Raw genomic sequence first — 17,198 nt, forward strand, 5'->3', positions numbered from 1 at the left:
CGATTCAGCCCCATCCATTCATTTATTTCCTCCTGAGAAGTTACAGGTTTTATTTGCATTATGGTGAGCCTTTGTTAAAAACAATCCAACTTAATTTCAAAGTACCGAACAAGGCAGAGCAGTTCCCAGTGGGCACTATTTTCAGAGTTACCAGAAGTGTTTTACTTCCAAGGATGACTCTTGCCACTTGTAGTTTCATACCTCTCATAATATCAGCTGGACTAACTGAATGAAAGTCAGAAGGCATACTTGAGCCTTTTGGTGGCAATCATGTGCCTACCCGAGGTTGGATACCTAGCAGCAGGCAGCCTAGCGTTTGGATCTATTTCTGCATCTAACCCGTGATAGGGGGCCCCCTTCCTACCTCCACAAGCTAAACCCTCTCCCATTGTGTTACTGACTTTGTGCCTAGTGTTCAGCTCCTGAAGCAACCAGCTAACACTAGACCTAGCAGGTACTCAACTACTTCTTCTTCTTTTGACTCTTTAGATCAGACTTGTTGTGGAAGAGGGATTGAATCAGCTGCCATATAAAGAATGCATGGTGACCACCCCAACAGGTAACCAGGGCTGTTACTCTCGGATCCTCGTCCTGAAAATTCTGAGAATTAGGGGGAAAATGGGAAAAAAAAAAAGCAGTCATTTTACTGTGATTTATCTACCATGAGGTTGAGAATACTTTTTCTTCTTCCTTCTCTTCTCCTTTTTCTTCTTCTTCTTAATTTTCAGTTCTCTTGTTAAGTTTTATCCTGGTTCTTAATTTATAGAGCTTTTTGTATGTATGTATGTATGTCTGAGGAGTATTAACTTTTGTTTTCGATAAATGCTTCAGGGGCACCTGGGTGGCTCAGTCATTAAGCGTCTGCCTTCGGCTCAGGTCATGATCCCAGGGTCCTGGGATCGAGCTCCACGTCAGGCTTCCTGCTCGGTGGGGAGCCTCCTTCTCCCTCTCCCACTCCCCCTGATTGTGTTCCTGCTCTCACTATCTCTCTGTCAAATAAATATAAAAATCTTTAAATAAATAAATAAATACTTCAAATTGTTTCCTTAAAAAAAAGCAGTCTGAGCAAATCAGTATGCAAAATGAGGAGTCTAGGTGGAGCTGTTCTTTTCAACAACTTAATAAACTCAGAGACATTTAGTAAAGAAATTTATGTGGATGACTTTTTGTTAATGGCTTGCTTGTCAGTTCAAGTTCAAGGTTAGTAAATATTCTTTAGCATGCAAGTGTTGCCTTTGATGACAGCCCATTGGGACCAGAGTTAAGAATTGCTGGCAGCTTATCTTCACCTCTGTGGGGAAGCTGCTGGTATTAATAAATGGGTGGGTTGGTTTGGCATTGAAACTCCAGGTAAATTAATGAGAAGTAAAAAAGACAAAGAAAACTAAAAATGATGAGATCCGGTGAGAGTACTTTGTTTTACTCTAATAGAACACAGCTGAACATCCCTATTTCAGGGATTTGAAATTCCGAGAGAACCAAATGTTCTCTAGTAAATAATGGAAGCTGTTCTATTCAAAGGTTGACTTTATGAAAATTAGGGGCTGAGCTTGTTGCATCATAATTGATCCAAATTCAGGATGACACCAAGGGCTGAATATGTAACGACTTCAGCCTTTGTCTTCTGCTTTTTAAGGCAGAATGGAAGCTCATAAAAAGGGCTGGAATGAAGGAGGCTCTCTGTTGTGCCTCACAGTGAGGTCACAGTGAGGTCCCAGTTTGAACGGATGGGTTTTATAGCCCTCAGAGTGCGATGATTTCCCTCTGAATTCAATTTGAGGAATGTGTGTGTGAATATCATGCTATCATAAGTCCTGTTCCTACTTGACGAAGCCCGTGTCTGCCAATTATCCCCGCAGGTCTCTTATGAAGAATTAAGAAAGAACGGAAAAATCATGACTTCTCATTACTTTCACAGGGAACATAAGAGGTTATACAGACTGTCTAGACAAGGGTTGCTCTGTGCCCATTGGCTTTAAATTATAGGCACTTTAAAAAGAAGTGGATTGCTCTGGTAATAAGAGATAAATTCTTTGATTTTATTCCCCAACAGGGTACAAGTATGAAGGAGTGAAATTTGAGAAGGGAAATTGTGGGGTCAGCATAATGAGAAGCGGTAGGTTTGCATATGTGTGATTTTTGTCTCTTTGCACGCAGAGAAACAATTATTTTTCCAGGAGAGAGGTGAGCTTGTCTGTCATAATTGCAGCCTGCTTTGACTTAAATCTTACCACCTGTGTTGTCTATCCTCACGGTGCCTTGGATCATGGCCTGTGTGTTGCTAAGTTTGACTAATTTTAACTGCAGAGCGTCTACTCTAGTGGCCTCCCCCCCGCCCCCGGCAAGCCAGCCTTCGGAGAGATTCAGGGTAGGATAGGAGGATGAGATGGTGCTCTCTTGGGGAGAAAAGGGCGGCTTGAAGACTGATGGAATATGGCACAAATTCAGGCCCACGGAACTTTGAATACCTGACTGGAGAAATATATATTTTTAAAATTTCTTTTGTAGGGAATTGTCCTACCCTATCGGGAGCTGGACTGAATGACTTATTTAGTGTTTTTAGTTTTATATTTGATGTGTATGTGACCATATGGCAAAAGCACTTAACTGTTCTAACTCTAGGTATTTCCAGTTGCTGGTCTTATAAATGTTGTATTTGTGTTTGAGTCCAACTGATTACTCTTTTAAACCCATCTTTGTGCAACAAAATCACATGCCTGTAATTAGAATATCTACTTGTTCCATGGGGATGATTACTTCTATTTGGCAACTAAGTAAATAAATAAATTTTTACACAAGATCCAAGGTTTGGTGGAAGCTTCACTTGCTTGCACTGGAGATAAATGGATTTATTTTTCCCATATAAGCATTGCCTTTTCTCTGGCTGTGAATTTCTGTTTGTGAGCAATTGAAAACCTCAAGTAGAATAGGAGCTTTAAGCTCCCTTTTTTTTAAATAGAAGGTAGCTTTTAAGCAATGAAAGGATTTTCAGGACAATGTTACTTAACCTTTTAAAACTGGTGAAGACAATGGAGATGGGCTTTTAGGGCATTTTTTCTTTTAGTTTAGTCCAGTTCCTGCCCGAAAGGTAGCAGCATCCTCACACCTCTAGTCTATAGCAGATGACCTTGGGTAATGCATAGACAGCGTTGTTTTTTAACCTTGTTAGCTATTGGTTGATTTTCACATGTATTAGAAACTGTTTTTATGTTTACACCAGTGATGGAAACTTTCCTCTTAAAATAAATGCAAGTGAAAACAGTTAAAGAAAAATGTTAAGTAAATAACAGTATAGATAGAATTCTGATCTAGCCTAAAATCTGGAAGATGGTACGAGAATGATTCCCTTTTGGGAAACCCTTCCTTAAAGGAATTTAGACCAAGAAAATACCTGTGTTCAGAAACCAAGGGGGTAGTAGTAGTGTTGGTTATGGTTCTTGGAGGAGGGGAGGGAAGGAACAATATACTTTTTCACTGGTGTCCAGCAAACTTCTGCCATTAGAGGCATTGCTGGGGTGTAGTGATATCTCCTGATGCCACTTTGGTCTGTAACCCGATTCTTCCATAAATCTTCTGTATTTTTTTTTTTTCAGATGAAAATAACAGGTTGAGGTGGTTTAAAGCCTTCCTTAAAATAATAGGAGTAAAATGGTCCTGATACTGGAAAGGCTCAGGGAGCAGCCCAACAAAACACCTTATTTTTTGTATTTCATGGAAGCGTGACATCTCTAAAACTTGAAAGCCAGCAATAAAACTAGTTTATCCTACTTTCATTGACCGGCCCTTAATCTGGTTTAATTGACCTGCACTAAGTATAAAATAAGAGCATATCAGAAATAAAAGCTCTTAGCTTAGGAAGAATTGCTCCCGTCTTGACAGTATCCTTCTTGTATTAATAGTAGTCACACACTCTGCTTTGGCCTATTTTTGGACTTTAATTCTATCTCCCCCAACCCTTTTTTTTTCCTTTTGAAAATTTTCCTTCTTCGAGGTGAGGCAATGGAACAAGGTTTACGAGACTGCTGTCGATCCATACGAATTGGAAAGATCCTGATTCAGAGTGATGAAGAGACACAAAGAGCCAAAGTATATTATGCCAAGTTCCCCCCAGACATTTACCGCAGAAAAGTCCTTCTGATGTATCCAATTCTCAGTGAGTGGCTGGAGTTTAATTTGTATACTTTGCTTAGGGTTTAAATCAGTTCAACTTAGTGACTGCCTTTTAGGTACCCCTTATATAAAGGCAAAACCATTTCTCAATGTGTTTTTCTCAGTTGGATTTGGAGTTGCCCTGGGCAGCTCACTGGGGCATTTTTATTGTGTAATAAGAGAGTATACATTGTCTAAATAAACTTTATTATCTCCAAAGAGCTTTTGTTTTAAAATGAATGAAAACACTGAAGCAAAGGATCTAATGAGGCAAAATATATAGAACACAGAAAATATATTGAGGGGCGCCTGGGTGGCTCAGTCGTTAAGCATCTGCCTTCGGCTCAGGTCATGATCCCAGGGTCCTGGGATTGAGCCCCGCATTGGGCTCCCTGCTCCATGGGAAGCCTGCTTCTCCCTCTCCCACTCCCCCTGCTTGTGTTCCCTCTCTCACTGTGTCTCTCTCTGTCAAATAAATAAATAAAATCTTTAAAAAAAGAAAAGAAAATATATTGAAATATGTCCCTTCTCTAGCCCAATTAATGTAGCAGTGAATTTCTCAAGGATTTATCCTCTCTGAAAGTGATATTTTTTTCTATTCTGTGTTTTAAGCTTATTCGGATCCCACACGGTATTGTCTCCCAGGGTTTGTGGTGGAGGGTGGGTGTCAAATTTGATATCTCAAATACTAATGAATTTGGGGTTTGATGTGCATTTGAAAACTGAAAAGTGTATGTGTCATGTCCATTATTGGAAAATAATATCATGGATGGGGCGCCTGGATGGCTCAGTCGGTTAAGTGTCCAGCTCTTTGTTTCGGCTCAGATCATGATCTCACAGTCGTGAGATCAAGCCCAGCATCAGGCTCCTGTCTCTCTCTCTTTCTCTCTCTCTCTCTCTCAGATAAGTAAAGAGATAAATAAACAAATAAATAAAATCTCTTAAAAAAAGAAAAGAGAACGTCATTGATAAAGAACAGGCACCTTCAAATGGAGCTTTGCCTAGTGTCAAACTGCCTTTACTTCAAAGAAACTTCAAAGCCGTTTTGAGATAAATGTTAAAGTTTCTAATGCATTTGGTTGTCATTTGATTTCAGGCACTGGAAATACTGTAATTGAAGCTGTAAAGGTTCTTATAGAACATGGAGTTCAACCCAGTGTTATCATCCTACTCAGTCTGTTCTCTACTCCTCATGGTGAGTTCAGCATGACTGGGGCTCCAGATGATCATGGTTGGGTAAGTGTGTATCTGTCCAGACTCTCATTGTGAAGAGCATTGCTTCTTCCACATTAAATCTAAATCGAATTTTGGTAGTTTATCATCTCTAAGCTTAGTGATAAAGTATTTTTATACCATTCTCATGTGCAAATTCAAATGGAAAAGTATGAACTAACCTCTTTGAAGGGGAATGTAATTGTTTTCCTGGTATCCCTGTTTGGGTAGAGCCTGTACATGGCTAAAATGTCCCTGTTTCTCCTGACTTCTCACCTGAGCCTGAGAACTGCTCCCAAACAGCAAGAAACTTGAGGCTCTGGTTAGCCCTGTGGTCTTGCTGCATAAACTTTGCAGCATGAAGCAAAGAGTGGTTGTTTTCTAAGTTCTGCCTCTGCTCAGAGGGTATAAAGGGTAGAACTGTGAGTTCTCCATTTCCTTGGGAAGGTAAACCTAATGTAAGGCTCCAGTTTTTAGCTATACAATCTAGGACAATTGTGAAAGTATCCTAAGAAAATAATCATACATGCATGTAGAAATTTAGCCCTTAGGGTATTCACTGCAGAGTTATTTGTAGTGTAAGAAAAGATTTGAAAGTATATAAATGACTTACAACAAAGAAATGGTTGAATAAATATACATTCAAAGGATGTAATATTATGTAACTGTTAAATCATGTTTTTGAAAAATATTTAATAACATCGAAAAATCTACATGTAAACATAAAAAAGCATGTTAAAAAATAACAGCATTAAAATAAAGTAAAATGTTATCACCAACTTTAGAGGCGACTAATGCAAATTATGACTATTATGACTACCAAAATCAGACTTGGATTTAACATAGAACCTAATAAAGTCTTTCCTTAGTATGAGGGATTAGACAGATGCACAATACTATTTCAATTTTCATTTTAAAATACATACTATATTAATGGTGGCTATCATAGGATGCTGGGACTCTAAGCAATTCATTTTATTTTTTTAAGCTTTTTTTTTTGTATTTCCCAAATGTTTGACAATGAATTTGTATTTGTTTCCTAATTGAAAAGAAAGAGAAATATGTGGCTTCTGGTTAGGGTGTTTCCTCATTTCCAAAGGTTCCCAGTCTCAGCCAACCTTGAAGGGGCTACGGTGTATCCAGTTGGAAGGGCTGCTTTCCTAGGCTGTTGTTTATTTCGTTGTTTCTTTCGTTGTTTCATAATAAAAATTCGCCTGCATTTCAAATGTTGATAGTGACAAAGGTAATTTGCTTGGTCATCTGTTTATATATAGCAGAGGTGGCACTATAAACATTGAGATAACCAAATAATTATTGGGTTTCCTGCCTTTGGAAGTAGAAAAGTTAACTATTAGTTCTAAGAGTGTACATTAGAATGGTGTACTATTCTTTGACATTGTAGATGAACAAATCTTTTGTGGCAGCATTGCTATGGTTTTTTAGTTTGGCGAGGGTCCTAGCTCATCCCTTTCCCTGCAACCCCCAAAGCTAGAGTCCTAACTTCTAAAAGCTAGCTCACTCTGACATCCAAAGGAGTTTTTACACTTGTTTCACAGTGTTCCAGTTGAGAAGCCATCATCTTATATATGATCCTATTTCTGGAAGGGACTGTAGTCTCTCTGTTCCAGCTGCCTTTGAAATGAAACAAAACAAAGACTCTTCAGGGAGGAAGTTGCTGTAACTGAATGTATTTTTAAAGTCTTGGATATATAACAATTTGATTCTAAGAATTTATTAGTGAATGAGTAAAGGCATAGTGTGATGATTGTCAAAGCTTTTCAGATATCAGACATATAAACTCGGAGAGTAATCCAGTCTGACTAGGTATTTAAAGGTCATTGCTTTCTGTCTTCTGTCTGTATTATACCCAATGACTATAAAATTTCTGAATTCCAGCTAACATTACCAAAAAGTCATGCCATAACAGCAATTCTCCTTTTATTTTTTGAAGGTGCCAAATCAATCATTCAGGAGTTTCCAGAGATCACAATTTTAACTACTGAAGTTCATCCTGTCGCACCTACACATTTTGGACAGAAATACTTTGGGACAGACTGAGTTACCAAAGGAAAATTAATGATCTTGTGTACTATTACAGTTAATGTTCTGAGTTTCTACTTGTTTTACTAATTCACTTGAGGAATGGCAGAGGAAATTACGTTTTGTAACTTCAAAGTGGGTATAGTAAAAAGGAAATATTTGAGATTTATTTAGTTTATTTGATTATTTCTTAACTGTCGGCACCAAATTCAACAGGGAAGCACACACAACTCTTAGAAAATATTTTAATAATCTTCTGCAAGTCGATGATCCCTTGGTGCACTGAAACTGCTACCTAATATCTTTTTAGGCTCCACACCCAGCATGGAGCCTAGTGCGGGGCTTGAACTCATGACCCTGAGATCAAGACCTGCGCTGAGATCAAGAGTCAGATGCTTGACCGACTGAGCCACCCAAGGCACCCCAAAACTGTTTGCTGATTTTTGAACCTCTCAGTTTGGATGTTGTTTGCAGCCACAAATAAAGCCCAAATGGGAGTCTGGTCTTTGGCCCACTGTAGTTTACATTTTGTTTAGTTTGCTTTTAGTTCTAGGGAGAGTTCGTATATATGGTTGTTGGCACCTTCTTCTACTCTTTACTTTCTAGTACTGTACATGCCAGTAACTTGGGGAGGGTGAAAAAAGAATGTGTCCTGAAATTTTACATTTCCATTAATATCCTCACTCAGTTAGCAGACCCAGGATATATGGCTAGCTCTTTAGTCAAGCCATTATGTTCTTCATGGCTCACTTCCCACCCTGTGCATTGTTGGTAGGTGCCTTGCCAAGTATACTGCAGTGAAGAAGCTGGTGAGCATTTCCAACAACGGAACTGTAACAATAATTTACGTAGTTAGATTGAACCAGGGATATGTGGATGCTGACAAGGCTGAGTACTGTTAATGCCATCGATGCCCTAGAGAGGAATCTGTGTTTTTTCTGAGGTATGGGGGGAAAGAACAGAAAGAACGGTTTCTTGCTGAGTTTCATGGCCCATGAGTACATTAAATTGCTACATTTTAAATTTGGATATTCCATTCAATTTGGAAATGAGTTCTTTCATGTACTTGTCACCTATAGATGTATTAAAGTTAAAAATACCATGATATTTTTTAAATCCTTAAGATTTATGTGTGTTCCTATTTAGACCCCTGAAAGGAAGATAAACTGCTATAGAAATCAATGTTTGTGTTCTGAAACTTGCTTGTGAAACCCTGATCTCATTTTGCATTGATATTAAATATTTTAACAGTGGTTCTGGCTGATGGCTTGAATAATTATACTCTCACAGCCCCATAGGCAGCTGTTGTGGGCCTCTGGTCCAAAAAATCCAGAAAAAGCAGCAGGCAGTATCTTAGAACCAAAGCTGATGAAAGTCAGCAAAGATTAGGGGAGAGGAAGGAAAAGCTGGTGTACAATGGAATGCATTTTCCCTATAGAGCCTAGGAATCCTAGAAAGACTTTACTGTACTTTCCCTTTATTTTAAAATTTTTTTTAGTTTTTATTTAAATTCACTGTATGTTACTTAACATACAGTGTGTTATTAGTTTCAATTGTAGAATTTTGGGATTCAACACCCAGTGCTCATCACAAGTGCCCTCCTTAATCCCCATTGCCTATTTAACCCATCCGCCCACCCCATGTCCCCTCTGGTAACCATCGGTTTGTTCTCTAAGAGTCTGTTTCCTAAAAATAAGAGTCTGTTTCCTGGTTTGCCTCGCTTTGTTTTCCCTTATCATTTGTTTTGTTTCTTAAATTCCACATATGAGTGAAATCATATGGTATTTGTCTTTCTCTGACTGACTTATTTCGCTTAGCATAATACTCTCTAGCTCCATCCACATCATTTCAAATGGCAAGATTTCATTATTTTTATGACTAATTCCATTATATATATATTATTATATTTATCTTTATATATATATATACACCACAACTTCTTTATCCATTCATCAGTCGATGGGCATTGGGGCGCTTTCCATAATTTGGTTATTGTTGATAATGATGCTATAAACATCAAGGTATCCCTTCAAATCTGTATTTTTGTATCCTTTGGGTAAATACCTAGGGGTGCAGTTGCTGGGTCATAGGGTAGTTCTAGTTTTAACTTTTTGAGGAACCTTCATACTGTTTTCCAGAGTGTTGGCACCAGTCTGCATTCTCACCACCAGTGCAGTAGGATTTCCCTTCCTCCACATCCTCTCCAACACCTGTTGTTTCCTGTGTTGCTGATTTTAGCCATCCTGACAGGTGTGAAGTGATATTGTAGTTTTGATTGGTATTTTCCTGATGATCAGTGATGTTGAGCATCTTTTCATGGGTCTGTTGGCCATCTGCAGTTCTTCTTTGGAAAAACGTCTATTCATATCTTCTGCCCATTTCTTGACTGGATTATTTGTTTTTTGGGAGTTGAGACTGATAAGTTCTTTATACATTTTGGATATTAACCCTTTATCAGATATGTCACTTGCAAATATCTTCTCCCATTCGTAATGTTGCTGTTTAGTTTTGTTGATTGTTTCCTTCTCTGTGCAGAAAAGCTTTTTATTTTTATAAAGTCCCAATAGTTTATTTTTGCTTTTGTTTTCCTTGCCTCGGGAGACATAACTACTAAGACTATCTTTTTTCCATTGGATATTCTTTTCCTGCTTTATTGAAGATTAGTTGCCCTATAGTTGTGGGTACATTTCTGGGTTTTCTGTTCTGTTCCATTGATCTATGTGTCTGTTTTTGTGCCAGTACTGTACTGTCTTGATAATTACAGCTTTGTAATACAGCTTGAAGTCTGGAATTGTGGTGCCGCCAGCTTTGCTTTTCTTTTTCAAGGTTGCTTTGGCTGTTTGGGCTCTTTTCTGGTTCCATACAAATTTCAGGATTGTTTGTTCTAGCTCTGTAAAAAATGCTGGTGTTATTTTGATAGGGATTGCATTAAATGTGTAGATTGCTTTGGGTAGTATAGACATTTCAACAGTATTTGTTCTGTTCCATGAGCATGGAATGTCTTTCCATTTCTTTGTGGCATCTTTGATTTCTTTCATCAGTGTTTTATACTTGATACAGATTTTACCTCTTTGGTTAGGTTTACTCCCAGGTATCTTATGCTTTTTTCTGCAGTTGTAAATGGGGATTCCTTGATTTCTCTTTCTGCTGCTTCATTATTTGTGTATAGAAATGCAACAGATTTAGGGATGCCTGGGTGGCTCAGTCGGTTAAGCATCTGCCTTAAGTTCAGGTCATGATCCCAGGATCCTGGGATCAAGTCCTGAATTGGGCTTCTTTCTCAGAGGCGAGCCTGCTTCTCCCCCTGCCTGCTCTGCCCGCTCTGCCTGCCCCGCTTTCCCTGCATGTGCTGCTCTCTTTTTCTCTCTCTCTCTGACAAATAAATAAATAAATAAAATCTTAAAAAAAAAAAAGAAATGCAACAGATTTCTATATGTTGATTTTGGATCCTGAGACTTGACTGAATTCATGTATTAATTCTAGCAAATTTTTTGTGGAATCTTTTGGATTTTCTACATAGAGTATCATGTCATCTGCAAATAGTGCAAGTTTGACTTCTTCTTTGCTGATTTGGATGCCTTTTATTTCCTTTTCTTGTCTGTTTGCTGAGGCTAGAACTTCCAGCACTATGTTAAATAAAAGTGGTGAGAGTGGACATCCCTGTCTTGTTCCTGACCAAAGAGGAAAAGCTCTCAGTTTTTCCCCATTGAGGATGATATTAGCTCTGGGTTTCTTTGTATATGGTCTTTATGATGTTGAGTTATGTTCCCTCAGTCCCTACTTTGTTGAGGGTTTTTATCAAAAATGGACACTGTACTTTGTCAAGTGATTTTTCTGCATGTACTGAGAGGATCATATGATTCTTATCCTTTCTTTTATTAGTATGGTATGTCATCTTGATTGATTTGGGAATATTGAACCAACCTTGCAACCCAGGAATAAACTCCACTTGATTGTGGTGAATGACTCTTTTAATGTGCAGTTGGGTTTGATTTCCTAGTGTTTGTTTCCTAAAAGATTTTATTTATTTATTTGAGAGAGAGAGTGTGTGTGCACAAGCAGGAGGGAGGGGCAGAGGAAGAGGGAGAAGCAGACTCCCCGCTGAGCAGGGAGCCCTACATGGAGCTTAAGTGCAGGACCCCGAGATCATGACCTGAGCTGAAGGCAACCGCTTAAACGACTGAGCCATCCAGGTGCTCCTCGATTTCCTAGTATTTTATGGAGAATATTTGCATCCATGTTCACTGGGGACATTGGCCTGTAATTCTCTTTTTTAGTGGAGTCTTTATCTGGTTTTGGTATTGGGGTAATGCTGGCCTCATAGAATGAATTTGGAAGTTTTCCTTCCAATTCTATTTTTTGAAATTGTAGAATACATATTAACTTTTCTTTAAATGTTTAGTAGATTTCTCCTGGGAAGTCGTCTGGCCCTGGACTCTTGGTTGTTGGGAATTTTTTGATTGCTGACTCAATTTCTTTGCTTGTTATCCGTCTTTTCAAGTTTTCTGTTTCTTCCTGTTTCAGTTTTGGTTGTTTCTATGTTTCTAGGAATTTATTTTGTCCAGGTTGTCCAATTTTTTTGCCATATATTTTTTCATAACATTCTGTTAGAATTGTTTGTACTTCTGTGGTATCTCCTCTCTTATTTGTGATTTTATTAGTTTGGGTCCTTTCACTTTTCTTTTTGCTAAGTCTGCTAGGGGTTTGTCAGTTTTATTATTATTATTTTTTTTTAAGAAACAGCTCCTGGTTGCATTGATCCGTTCTATTGTTTTTTAGTTTCTATATCATTTTTTAAAATTTTTTTCTCTTGCTATTTATTTATTTATTTTATTATTTATTTATTTAATTATGTTCAGTTAGCCACTGTATAGTACATAGTCTTTGATGTAGTGTTCAATGATTCATCAGTTAAGTATTAACACCCAGTGCTCATCACAGCATGTGCCCTCCTCAATACCCATCACCCTATTACCCCCTCTCCCCATTCTCCTCCCCTCTGAAACCCCCAGATTGTTTCTCAGCGTCCATAGTGTCTCATGGTTCATCTCCCTCTTTGATTTCTCCCCCTTTTGATTTCCCTCCCTTCCCCTATGGTCCTCCGTGCTATTGCTTATGTTCCACATATGAGTGAAACCATACCATAATTGTCTTTCTCTGCTTGACTTACTTCACTTAACATAATCTCCTCCAGTCCCATCCATGTCGATGCAAATGGTGGGTATTAATCGTTTCTGAATGCTGAATAATATTCCACTGTGTATATGTACCACATCTTCTTTATCCATTCAGCTGTTGAAGGGCATCTCGGCTCCTTCCACATTTTGGCTATTGTCGACATTGCTGCTATGAACGTTGGGGTTCACGTGCCCCTTCTTTTCACTATGTCTGTATCTTTGGGGTAAATAGCCAGTAGTTCAATTGCTGGGTCATAGGGTAGCTCTATTTTTAACTTCTTGAGGAACCTCCATACTGTTTTCCAAAGTGGCTGTACCAGCTTGCATTCCCACCAACAGTGTAAGAGGGTTCCCCTTTCTCCGCATTCTCGCCAACACTTCTTGTTTCCTGTCTTGTTAATTTTTGCCATTCTAACTGGTGTAAGGTAGTATCTCATTGTGGTTTTGATTTGTATTTCCCTGATGGCTAGTGATGTTGAGCATTTTTTTCATGTGTCTGTTAGCCATTTGTATGTCTTTTTTGGAGAAGTGTCTGTTCATGTCTTCTGCCCATTTTTTGACTGGGTTATTAGTTTTTTGAGTGTTGAGTTTGAGAAGTTCTTTATTGGTCTTGGATATCAGCCCTTTATCTGTAATGTCATTTGCAAATACCTTCTCCCATTCCGTGGGTTGCCTCTTTGTTTTGTTGACTGTTTTCTTTGCTGTGCAGAAGCTTTTTATCTTGATGAAGTCCCAAAAGTTCATTTTTGCTTTTGTTTCACTTGCCTTTGGAGACATGTCTTGAAAGAAGTTACTGTGGCCGATGTCGAAGAGGTTACAGCCTATGTTCTCCTCTAGGATTTTGATGGATTCCTGTCTCACATTGAGGTCTTTCATCCATTTTTAGTTTATCTTTGTGTATGGTGTAAGGGAATGGTCCAGTTTTATTCTTCTATATGTAGCTGTCCAATTTTCCCAGCACCACGTATTGAAGAGACTGTCTTTTTTCCATTGGATATTTTTTTCCTGATTTGTCAAAGATTAGTTGACCATAGATTTGAGGGTCCATTTCTGGAGTCTCTACTCTGTTCCATTGGTCTGTGTGTCTATATCATTTCTTTCCATTTAATCTATTATTTCCCTCCTTCTGCTGGCTTTAGGCTTCGTTTTTTGTTCTTTTTTTTTTTTTTTTAAATTTTTTTATTGTTATGTTAATCACCATATATTACATCATTAGTTTTTGATGCAGTGTTCCATGATTCATTGTTTGTTCATAACACCCAGTGCTCCATGCAGAACGTGCCCTCCTCAATACCCATCACCAGGCTAACCCATCCCCCCACCCCCCTCCCCTCTAGAACCCTCAGTTTGTTTTTCAGAGTCCATCACGTTTTTTGTTCTTTTCGTAGTTCCTTTAGGTGTAAGGTTAGGCCCATTCTTTTCTCAAGCCCAGCAAATACCCTTATTGTTCAAAATTTTCCAACAGGCATGTTACTTATATCTGTTCTGCTTAGATCTCTGGCTGTGACCTTATCTTGTTCTTTCATTTGGAATGAATTCCTCCTTCTTGGCGTTTTGTCCATGTCTCTAACTTCTGTGTGTTAAGAAAGCCAGTTACGTTTCCTGTTCTTGAGAGGAATGGCTTTATGAAAAAGAGGTCATATAGTGTCCAGGGACTGGTGCTTCAGGGAGTATCTCTGATGTGTGCTGCATATACTCTGCTCTTTGTTTTGGCTGCTCTATCCTTCAGGTCAGTCGTCTGCAGAGGTTCTCCTTGCCTGCAGTGGACAGTGTTTGGTCCTTGGCCAATATGTGGTGAGTTTTAACTAGGTTTACTCTGGTATGCTTGTTAAATGAAACCTGATACTACTTCCACTAGAACTGAAGACCTCTCTGGTCAGCAGATGTAGTGTTGCAGGGTTCTATGCTGGTCTTCTGGGGAAGGGGCCCACCACCCTGGGACTGAGGCAGGCTTCACCAAGAAGGGCAGTACTGCCAGAGCACAGGGATTTGGGACCTGGTGTAAGCAAGTTAGGCTACCAGTGTTGCTTTATGCAGGTGGCTCTGTGTTTATGCTGAGGGCCTAGGGATGGGAATGGCTCTGGGCAACTCTTTTGTCACTAAGAGAATCATCTCCCTGGAACTCTGCCTCTCAGGGACTCACTCCAAGAAGAGCCAAATAATCTCCCCCAATGTGCCCCAAGAGTTCTTCAGATCATTATTTCCATGCCATCTGGCCCTCGGTTTTTTTTAGCTTACCTTCTCTCCAGGTGTAGGCAGTGCCTTTAGGGTTCTATCCCAGCCCTGCCTGCTGACCTTCAAATCGCTAGTCTTTAAGCCTATCTGGTTGCAAGAACTCATGAAAATCAGCCCTTCTTGTTTTCCCAGCCAGTGGCTTTGGGGAAATGTTCTCCTTGTGCATTCCCCTGTGTGTTCCTCTCTCTTTCATCTCTCTCCACAACCACAGCTCCTAACCTGTACCCTTGATCTGTTTCTTCCCTCAACCACATCTCTGCACTTCCTATCTTCTTCGATGTGGTTTCGTCTCTCCCTTTAGGTGTGGAATTTGTTCTGTCAGTCTTCAGGTTGATTTTTGGGGCATTTAGAGTGATTTGTTAGTTATATAGTTCTGTTTGAGGGATGAGATGAGCCTTGGGTCCTTCTAGTATGCCACCATCTTAGCTCCAACCTATCTCCCTTTATTTTTGAAAACTGTCATAATTATGAAAACTGAGATTAATTGATAGATTACCCATATTACAATTCTTCCATGACAAATGTTGCTTTCATGTTCTTATTGGAATTATCATTTATTACCCATCAGTTAAGTATTTTGTTACAATTTGGAATTTGTTTATTCTTGATTAGCAGAAGCTGTAACTGAAGCCCAGTAAAGCCCAAATCTTTAACTCAGTGTCCTAGGAAAAATGTGAGCAGAAACTTTAGATAGAGACCAGATTTGGCTTAGATTGATGTATTGAATTAGTTGGAAAGGTGATGTCTACCACTACAGGAGTCAGTCAGTGCTTCTGAGTTGGTACTTATGTTAGGGTTTTAATACCGGGAAGTAACTATCTAGAACATCAGACAAGTTCATATTCAAGTGCAGGTATAAAACCATGTTGCTAGTAAATTATTTTTATATTATCAGCCATTTAGATTTAATGTGTCTTGTTTCGGGGCAGCTGGGTGGCTTAGTCGGTTAAGCATCTTTCTTCGGCTCAGGTCATGATCCCAGGGTCCTGGAATTGAGCCCCACAATGGGCTCCTTGCTCAATGGGGAGCCTGCTTCTCCCTCTCCCTCTGCCCATCCTCTCCCCCTCCCCCTCCGCTCATGCTCTGTCTCTGGCTTTCTCTCTCTCAATAAATAAAATCTTTAAAAAAATAATGTGTCTTGTTTCTTTTCATCACTGAACATGATTGGGATTTGACTACTCTTGGTTTCCACATGGAGGGAATTCTGGCTATAAGCAATAGCAATTATTCGGTGGGATTGTATTCCCCATGAGTGTTTTTCCTTTAACCCCCTTCAGATTTCAAGAAAAATTGTAACTATGGCTTCTGAAATTTGGACCTTTTTACCAAGTGAAGCATTATTTGTAGGGTTAATCACTTGTGCAACTCAGGGCCTGGGAAATTTTCTAAATGATACAAAATTAACAGACTATTCAAAAAAGATTGTTTTTAATGACATGAATTTCAGAGCAGTTTAAACTGTGTAGATTCCTTATTGAAGAAAGAAACCCTAACACCATAAAAACGACACTCAAATAGTATACAACAGTGTTTCTCAAAAGTTGAATGTGCATCAGAGTCACTGGGACCTCACCACTAATTTCTGATTTGGTAGGTCTGGAGTAGGGTCTGAGGACTTGAGTTTCTAAATTCCCAGGTAATGCTCGTGTTGCTGGTCTGGTGGCCACACTTTGATATCAGGTACTTCTTATATAATACAAGAATTTCATGATATAAATTTCCTTAGAAATACTGATTTAGCTGTACCCCACAAATTTTGGTATGTTGTGTTTTCATTTTCATTTCGGGCAAAACACTCTCATTTCTGTTTTGATTTTTCCTTTGATCTAGGGTTATTTAGAAGTATGTTATTTAATTTCCAAGTTTATGGTATTTTCTAGATTCTTTTTTATTGATTCCTAATTTAATTCAGAGACTATGCTTCATACGATTTGAATCCTTTTAAATTTATTGAGATTTGTTTTATGGCCCAGAATATAGTCTCTTGGTAAATCTTCCCTGTGTGCTTGGAAAGTATGTGTTTCCTATTGTTATTGAGTGTTCTATAGAAATGTCAATTGTGTTAAGTTAGTTGATAGTGTTGTTCAAGATTTCTCTTTCTTTACAGATATTTCTCTGTGTTCTATCAGTTACTGAGAGAGTGGTGTTAACATACATTGGTATATCCATGCTCAGTGCAGAGTCTGCTTGAGTTTCTCTCTTCTTCTCCCTCTGCCCCACCCCCCTGCCCCCACGTGCTGGCATGTGCTCTTTCTCCCCCCTCTTTTATAAATAAATAAATAAATCTTTTTTTTAAAAAAGAATACATGTTTTGTTTCCTAAAATGTTGGGTCCCACATGCTGAGGTTATATGGGTAGTCACGCCTAGATTTTATTTATTCTCAG

The 17,198-nt window shown here is 38.8% G+C and overlaps 1 protein-coding gene across 7 annotated transcripts in view; it reads left to right on the top strand.

Annotated features, from left to right (window-relative positions):
• The window catches only part of UPRT (uracil phosphoribosyltransferase homolog), a 107,089-nt gene that overhangs the window by 19,652 nt on the left and 70,239 nt on the right, over positions 1-17,198 (top strand). For 3 of the 7 annotated variants that reach the window (XR_012374801.1, XM_073880890.1, XM_073880892.1), the window contains exons 3-6: positions 490-559; positions 2,054-2,116; positions 3,992-4,153; positions 5,246-5,344. Coding sequence is in view for 6 of the 7 variants with exons in the window: in XM_073880890.1 (XP_073736991.1) it covers positions 490-559; positions 2,054-2,116; positions 3,992-4,153; positions 5,246-5,344 (394 nt within the window). In the remaining variant the exon portion in view is untranslated. Of the gene's footprint in view, positions 1-489; positions 560-2,053; positions 2,117-3,991; positions 4,154-5,245; positions 5,386-7,312; positions 8,655-17,198 lie in introns of those variants that run through there. The other 4 variants (XM_025884203.2, XM_025884133.2, XM_025884280.2 and 1 more) reach the window with 4 other exon arrangements.

This window comes from Callorhinus ursinus, unplaced genomic scaffold, assembly GCF_003265705.2.
Source record: "Callorhinus ursinus isolate GAN/ISIS: 27379988/994484 unplaced genomic scaffold, GSC_fseal_2.0 scaffold40, whole genome shotgun sequence".
NCBI lineage: Eukaryota > Metazoa > Chordata > Mammalia > Carnivora > Otariidae > Callorhinus > Callorhinus ursinus.